This window comes from Palaemon carinicauda, chromosome 7, assembly GCF_036898095.1.
Source record: "Palaemon carinicauda isolate YSFRI2023 chromosome 7, ASM3689809v2, whole genome shotgun sequence".
NCBI lineage: Eukaryota > Metazoa > Arthropoda > Malacostraca > Decapoda > Palaemonidae > Palaemon > Palaemon carinicauda.
The window spans coordinates 82,671,493-82,680,742 of record NC_090731.1 but is presented as its reverse complement, the minus strand read 5'-3'; the positions used below and the strand labels follow the sequence as shown (position 1 = coordinate 82,680,742).

General features: G+C 31.5%; 1 protein-coding gene across 1 annotated transcript in view; it reads right to left on the bottom strand.

The window, feature by feature from the left end:
• Positions 1–477: 477 nt before the first annotated feature.
• Sulf1 (Extracellular sulfatase Sulf1) overlaps positions 478–9,250 on the bottom strand; it is an 893,213-nt gene continuing 884,440 nt past the window's right edge. The window contains exons 21-23 of the mRNA XM_068376733.1: positions 8,701–8,828; positions 2,060–2,225; positions 478–1,798 (exon numbers count right to left, since the gene is read on the bottom strand). Of these exons, the coding sequence (XP_068232834.1) occupies positions 1,614–1,798; positions 2,060–2,225; positions 8,701–8,828 (479 nt within the window). The 3' untranslated portion in view covers positions 478–1,613. The remainder of the gene's footprint in view (positions 1,799–2,059; positions 2,226–8,700; positions 8,829–9,250) is intronic.

Genomic DNA, 9,250 nt, shown 5'->3' with positions numbered 1-9,250 from the left:
AGGTGCCCTTTATACATCTGTCTCTTTTTCCATATTCCTTCAATGATGTCACACTTTAGTATGACCTCTTTCAGTGCTGATACCTTCTTCATAATCCTCATTTACATATTCACTGCTCAACCATGTTTCTATATTCATTGGATTGTCACTTTTTCATATTTTTATTCATAACTATTGGATCAGCCTGCAGTGTTCTAAGTCAAGTTAACAATCCCTCCCCAGTACAAGAGGTGAAATATTTTTCTAAGTGCCATTCATATTTTTCCTCACGATAAGCTTCTACAATCTTGTTTGTTATCAACTTCTTTCTGAAGCATTATTTCCCACAATTTTAAGCCTTGACCTTAGAAAAATTCCAATGGTTCTTATCTTTCCTGGTTGCAATTTTCACGGACGACAATTAATTCTATATGCTTAGCAGATAAAGATAAATGCTGCTCTTCCAACACACCTTCTAAAAGGAAATTAAACAGCCAAAATATTTCTTGTATATTTACAGTGTTAAAAACAATTGTCCAGTTACACCAAGAAATATTTCATACATTTTATTTTGAAATTAGAACCCATGACCAATTTGTAAAAAAAAATTATCATCCATTGGATGAGTGACTGTGACCATATAAAATTTTATGGGACCATACTAGACAATGAAATACATTCTTAACTAAGCCTCAAGCAATAAGACTATTGTAGAATTTGTAAAGCACAGTAATTTCTACAAGAAATAAATGTTATGTGTACAATAAAGGACCTCACATAGACAGTATTAACTAAGAAGATTAGCAATAAACTTTCAAAACCTTGATTATTAAGAGTTAAGAAATGGCAAAGTTTTAAAACAATCAAGACTTAATACCCAGTACAGTGGAATATACAACTGGAATTGTTCATGTTATATTAAAAAAAAAATGATAATAATTATAAAGCACAGTATGAAGTTAGTATACTTACAGTACTTTAAATTTGGTATGAAGCTAGAGAAATAAGTACAAGCATCTCATGTAAATATGTCTAAAGTTTGTTTCTATTATAATGTTATAAAAACAGGACAAGTGCTTATCTAGAGTAAGTTTTCCTAAATAATGGAAAAATCAAAGGGAATGAGTTATTATTAAAATCTATAACCAGCGTGCAGTACTTGTGGAATTTGTTTGATAACAAGATGTGTATGTTCCTCCTATGATACCACCTGATCAAATATCAAGCTTTACAGAATTAGAATAGGACACGTTAATAAATACATTTATTCTATTCACAGACATTTCTAAATCTAATAGCATCTATATATTTATTGAACATGCATAATGAGTATGATACAGTCAAATTACATTGTTTATGTTAACCATCAATGACATTAACAAGTCTGATGAATATGAAATTTAAGAAATGAAAACATTTAATTTGGATGTAATTCATGAATGCAATGAGAGATTACCCTAAATGTAATTACTGTACTTTTATACACTGATACACATTAAAGCCATAGGCTACACATGTAAATTGGTTACCTTGCTGTTATAAAGAAGGTTATGATTCCATTATAAAGTATTCTAATAAATTCTGAAATCATTTGAAAAAAGGATTTATAGTTACTGACTGAAATCTATCAAATACTAATCTTGTCTTAATTTTGTATTCCTTCTTGATTTCTTCTTTCTTCTACGGTCCCTACGTTCTCTTTGCCTTTGACGTCTTCTCTCTTTATCGATGCGGCTCTTTCTGGGAAGTCGTACTTTGTGCTCACCTGAGCCTACTGCATCTAGTACTTGTCTATTTTTGGATCCATACAACTGATTCCCTGAAAATAATTGTGAATAACAAAAAAATGATAAAACTATAAGGAGTCCATGGTACATTAATAATTTTACAGTACTAAATTTTGTTTTTTATTCATGTTTTCCTTAAATATGAACATTATTGGCAACATATAAAGACAATTGCTAACTTATTCAGCTGCATGGCTACATCACAAACATAAAGCATAGCTACAGTATTAAGTTCATAAAAATATCTTGGGTCCTCCATAAAAATGAAAGTTCTGGTATTACTTCATACTAACTTCTATATTTCTTCGATAATTTTCTTAACCTACGACGTTCTTCCCTCTCCTGCATTCGTTCTGCCTTGGTTAAGCGTCTAACTGGCAGCACTGCATTATTCATGACTGCATGGGTTTTCATGAGATCTTGCACAGGAACCCTTTCTTGTATTTCACTCTCTGTACTCTGAAATTATATTGATACAAGAATATCAGTGAGTAAAAGGCAAAGGAAAATACAGTAGAGTGGATGAAGAGAACACAAAATGGTTAATAAACTGGAGTTTTATATAAGCCCTCTGAATACATATAATCCTTAATTTAAGATTTCCTAATTTTACATCAAATATGAGTGATAGGCATGTATATTTAATATCTTGCTAAAATTTAATCAATATACAACCTTGAAAATTACTTCTTAACATTACAGTGATCATAAAAAATATAACAATTATGTTAGAGGACTTTATTTTTCATGGAATGTGTCATTTTTGGTAATAATAAGTAATGCATAATGCTAAAACAATAAAGATTTCAATAGAACATATTTCCTATGCAATTCATCAACAATATAGTCTTTATGCAACTTTATTTTCGATAAAGTTTTATTATATCGAAATGTTCATAATACATTTTTTACTATGCAAAAATGTAAAGAATGTCCTTTCAAATAATATATGAAACATTAAGTTGAAATTGTTTGCAAATGTAGAAATACAAGTATTACCCATTATCTGTGTACTCATCAAATTCTCCCAAAAAAGATGACTTTGATTCAGCTTACTGTAAAAATAACCTTTCTGCCACTTTTTGCATTATAAACTATGTAATAAATAATGATAGAAAAAATAAAGATTGCCTTTAGCCCTTGTTGGAGAATTTGTAATGTTACTCCACTATGTAAATGTTTTTGTGGTAGCTCAAGTCAAACTGATTACCGCCCAATTTCCATAACTCCCATATTATCTAAAGTTTTTGAACGTCTTTTGTCAAAACGTTTTAATAGGTTTGCTGAAGGTAATCATCTGTTTCCTAGTTTGCAATTTGGTTTTCGTAAAGGCTTTGGAGCATGTGATGCCCTTCTTACAATCTCCAATGCTATACAGGAATCCCTTGATTGTGGTCAGGAAGTTCGTGTGATTGGCCTTGATTTTAGTGCTGCCTTTGACCATGTTAATTATGAGGCCCTTGTTTTCAAACTCAAACAGTTGGGAGTGGGTGGGTCGTTTCTTAGCATCATTATTGAACTTTTAAATAATAAATCGCAAAGAGTTGTTGCTGATGGGCACCATAGTGAGTATAGGAATGTGATATCTTGTGTTCCTCAGGGTATTGTTCTTGGCCCATTACTTTTCATATTATATACACATGACATGTGGTTTGGTCTAGAAAACAAGCTTGTTGCATGTGCAGATGATGCTACTCTCTATGCATTAATTCCACCTCCTGAAGGTAGATCTGGGGTTGGTGAATCCCTTCATAGAGATCTAGCTAAAATTAGTGCATGGTGCAAATTATGGGGTATGAAGTTGAATCCTAACAAAACTCAAAGTATGATTGTAAGTCGGTCAAGGATTGTGGCTCCTCAACATCCTGATCTCAGCATTGATAATGTTTCTTTAACTTTGTACGACTCTTTCAAAATTTTAGGAGTGATTCTCTACAGCAAATTTATTTTTGAGAAACACATTAGGTCTGTGTCTTCTTCAAATGCACAAAAAATTGGCATATTGAGAAAGTCTTTCAAGATTTTTGGTGATCAATCTATTCTGAAGAAGTGTTTAAATTCTTTCATTTTACCTTGTTTCGAGCATTGTTCTCCTGTCTGGATTCTCATCTTAATTTGTTGGACAGGAACTTACGGTCTATTAAATTTCTTATTCCTGATCTAGATATTAATCTCTGGCACTGTCATTCAATTAGTTCATTATGCATGTTGCATAAGATTTGTTATAATTCTGACCATCCTTTACATTCTGATATTCCGGGACAGTTCCATCCCTTTCGCAATACTAGGTATGCAGTTAATTCTAATAGTCAGTCCTTCTCCATCATAAGGATCATTACTACACAGTACTCTAGAAGTTTTATTCCAGCTGTGACCAAGTTGTGGAATGATCTTCCTAATCGGGTAGTTGAATCAGTGGAACTTCAAAAGTTCAAAGTTGCAGCAAATGTTTTTATGTTGAACAGGATTACATAAGTCCTTTTATAGTTTATATATCAAATATTTGTTTTGACGTAATGTTTTTAAAATATTGTATTTTAATTTTCATTACTTCTTCTATCATTTATTTATTTCCTTATTTCGTTTCCTCACTGGGCTATTTTTTCCTGTTGGAGCCCCTGGGCTTATAGCATCTTGCTTTTCCATCTAGGGTTGTAGCTTGACTAATAATAATAATAATAATAATAATAATAATAATAATAATTGGAAAGGTAACTAAATTTCTCATCTGAAAGGATCAAACCAAGGGCATGTCAACTTTGTAAATAATTAATTAGCTCAAGGTCAAAGTTTAGCACAAATTTACATTCACACACACACACACACACACACACACACACACACATATATATATATATATATATATATATATATATATATATATATATATATATATATAGATATATATATATATATAGATATATATATATATAGATATATATATATATATATATATATATATATATATATATATATATATATATATATATAAATATGTACAGTATATATATATATATATATATATATATATATATATATATATATATATATATATATATATATATATATATATATATATATATATATATATATATATATATATATATATATATATACAGTATATATATATGTACATTCTTACGAAGCTGGTCTTCATGAGAGTAGAATATTTTATTTATGTATTTTATTTGTGTATTTAAGAGATGTATAGCCAGCTCGTGAGGTGAGTTCCACTAATGTAGTATTAAGTAATGTACGTAAATTACATAAGACTATTGTCATATATGTAAATGTATTTTCCTTCAGTTTCCTATATGTAAATTTAAATCATTCTAAAGAATTAAATTCTCATTTCACGTAGTTTTGTTACAAAATCTTATGTAACTTGTTAAAAGGTGTTATATGACACACCCGCTAGGGATTGCCTCATGTTTCCACTTGGTTGGAAGAGGCATAAAAATTCTAGACTAGATGTTATTCTTTTTTTAATGTTATGAGTGGAGGTGGGCGAAGTTACCCGAGTGATTTGCCTCGCAAGCAACGGTAGTAACCCTTTTTCAAATTGCTGTGTTGGTAACCTTATGCTGCTAGAGCCATGCCCCCCCCCCACGAGAATGATTTACTAAAAGTTACTAAAACGAATTAAGTTAATAAATAAGGGCCTAGTAATGCAGAGGAAGCAGAAGAGATCCAGCCTAACCCTCAGAAGAGCTATCGTCCGACAGTCCTCTCCAGCATCTATTCAGCCTCTACGTATCTCCTCTCCAACATGCATAGTGTTTTCCTCTCCAATGTGCATAGTGTTTTCTCTCAAATGTGAATAGAGTTTGTTCAAACATTGGAACTTCTGTGGTTCAAGTTAATAGAAGTGCCGTGTATATGTGAGTTTCAGTATACTATAAAAATCAATTAGTTTTTGTATCTGGCCCTGTGAGATTAGGTTAAACAGTGAAGTGTAATTATTTTGCTTAACCGTTCGGTAACCTTGTGTCAGCCTAAGGTCATAAGAGTAACAGTTAAGTATATGTAAGCGTAATTCTGATTTTTTTCTATAAGTGTTAAAGTGTCATTTATTCATTAATTGTCTGAATTAAATATCTTCATAAATTAATTTCTAGTGAAACAAGTGATTGTATAATTTTTTGGGCTTAAGACATGTCCTGATGGAAGTTCCTCATTGGCAGTTTCTACTTGGCTTATTTCTGTGAGTGATTTACTAGAGAAATTTACCTTAGAGGTATCACTGAGTTCTTTACCACCGGAGTGAATATCCCGAAAGATATCGTGTATAAATCAGGGACGTGTTAATAACAAGCCATGGTTATCCTTCCCCGAATAGAGTTAACGTTGTCTCGAAGGATAAGGGATAGGGTAGGATACGTGGGCGAGAGCTGTTACAACTCCCGATCTCAAAGATGCTGATCAGGAATGAACGTGAAAATTAAAGACTTAATTCATTCCTGTCATAAATGTAACGTTTTTTGTAACCAAGTAAGGGAACCCTTGATGCAATATATTCCTGATTTGCCTTGGCAAAATTTAAGTGCTTACCTTTTTGAATTGCACAGCCGAATGTATTTCCTTATTGTTGATGATCATAGTAAATAAATAGGATTTGATGAGCTTGAAGTCTGTTAGGTAAATGTCATAAAATATTGCAAATGTAAATTTGCTATGCATGATACTCCAAAAACTACAATGTGGAAAAAGGCTGCAGTTCATGGCTAGAAAATGTTTTGTAATACTTATGGCAGGCTATACACCACACTACTTTTTTCTCCTAGGTATCCTACAATTGACGATTTAGCTGAAAGAAGTTTACAAGATTTAAGAATATTAATGAAAAATGAACATAGAGAAATGATAACAAAAATGTTTGCGACTTCCTTTTATATTATAGATATACTCTGATTGCTGAAAATGTCAGTCCTTTACAGTTGTAATTTGGCTGAAAACTCTGTACTATATTAACTACATATGAAGATTTAATGAAACCTAAAATTCTAGAGCTAATACTTATCAAAAAGTAATCATGCCAAAGTTTTAGATAATTTGGATGAAGATATGTTTAGGACTTATAAATGGTCAAAGCCTTGGAGGGAAGAAAGATTGGAGAGAGTATACTTGGTCAGCGCTGTACTAATCTGTGAGGCTGGGCCTATACAGGCAAAAACATCGGTTTGCACGCAAACTATAATTTCCCACATCCATATCTTTTATACATTTTCTGTTTAATTTGGGAACTATAGTAGTTATGTAAATAGTACAGAGCATATTTTAAAGTTGTGGGTGAATTAGTATGCCTTTACTTTTCAATGAGATTAGGGATTTTAACGAATTATCGTTTTTACCAATCAGAGCCTTTGTAAATTTTTCACATCCAACAACTTTTTTACATGAATCACTAAAAATCCCGATATGTACACTACAATGGCGCTCATGCAAAACGAAAGATGGTGTGTACTTGGAATATACATGTACACATCTCCACGGGTTTAAAAAAAAAAATTATTGATCAGAAATTTTTCTTTTGCCTGTAGATGAATTTATTGTCACAACCTCTAAGGTTTCGTATGTTTATCATTGTAATAATTACCAAGACTGGATGTTGACTGTATCAAAACTGATTAAAAACTCTGCTGTTGCTGCTAAACACATCTTGCACATTAATATGCACGACAATACTTTTATAGTCCGTACAGAACTGATGAGCAATCGCATTATCATTACACTTTCCCCTATTTCTTATTCGACCAAACAATAGTTCAATATGCCCTTTACTCATTTTCTGGCATTAGGAACTTTAGTTTAGGATCAGGACATCCATAAAAGCTGTCATTTCGAGTAATTAACATACACTTGGAAACAATAAACCTAAGGGAACCAGTTTGGTATTTGAGTTCACTGGAAATGTGCCATCAGGGAATTCGAGTTTCATGATATATCATTCTGCTTGCTACGGAATTTTTCTATTCAATTGGTTCTTTTTTATACTATGAATACGATAACTTGGTGTTATATGACAAACATTTATTGTGTTATAATATCTTAAGATACCACAGACCATTTTCATAAAAGTTTTTTCCCCTTTAAATAAAGTATTTGTGTATCAACTGTGACAAAAGGTAATCTCTCTGATCGAGTCTCAGTCTGGGACTGTTTTGCCCTGGAAGCGAGGCGTGGCTCGGCGTTAAAGTAAGGAACCTAGGAAAGTGCTTGTGGTGGCCCTTGGGTCATATTTGGTAGAATACAGCTCTGGTAATGTATATAAGATGAATGGAGATAACTTTATATGTGAATTCAAGTTCCCACCAATATTCTCTTAGTATGTCTTTCAAGAAGTTTTTGGCCACTGGAAGACACCAGTTAAAAGATAGAGGCATTTCCAGAACTCCTAGGGGTTTTGGATAGCCCTGATAAAATTAAAGTAATTTTTCATTAAATCTAAGTCTTCTGAGATCTCAGGGAATAGTTTCCCATATTTTGATATTTGATTAACTTAAAGTTTTATAGGAATGTCACTGAGTATACTACTCAATGAAGACCATATTTTCTTTTCTATGTAAAAAGAAATATGTGATGTGATTTTTTTTTCAAGCTAAAATAATGTGAAAAGTGTATACTGTATAGTAACCTTAAGTTCCCTAAAAAGAATATGTTTAATTATAGATGAATACAAATGCTTTGTTAATATGTATTTTCATATCTATATCAATCTTCACTATCACTTTTATATCAAATGCATTTGTATCTGTTTTCTATGAAAATAAAGGCATTGTACCACACATAACTTTCTGTGTCCTCTTATGTTTTTAGTAGTTTATTGCTGGGGAGCTTTCTTTGTTGAAATCCTCGTCTTTGTTGCATTTTTATATTTAAACTCGTTTAAAAGCTTGGATGATTATGATGATGATGATGATGATGGTGAACTTACCTGTGAGTTTGGTAAATCATCACACTGATCAGCACCAACACAAACTCGAAGTTTTTCCAGACGGTGATGTAATTCACCCAATCGACTATTAGATAATGTAAATGCAACATTTCTAAGTTGATAAGGATCTGTAAATAGATTTAAATATTAGAAGAAAACTCCAATGCTGGTATTTACATTTTTTTTTTTTTTAAACAACAAACACAAAGTTCTGCTTAGCCTTTGTTTTACTCTTCACATGTACCATAATTTTTCTAATCATACTTCTTTTCCTTGTATAGTAATAATAAAAATTATAATTAACATCATCATCATTGAGTCCACAATGACATAGTGATTCCACACAACAAAACAAGTTGGCAAAAACAACCTTAAAGAAGTGGAAATAATAATAATAATAATAATTCTAACATACGTTTACAAAAGATATGAAATGAAATTGACCCACAGATTCTAGTCGCTTAAATGTAGCATATAAAATTTGTTACCTTCATTTATGTGAAATCATAGGAAAATTATTTCTTCAATAATGTATTGATAAGGAATAAGA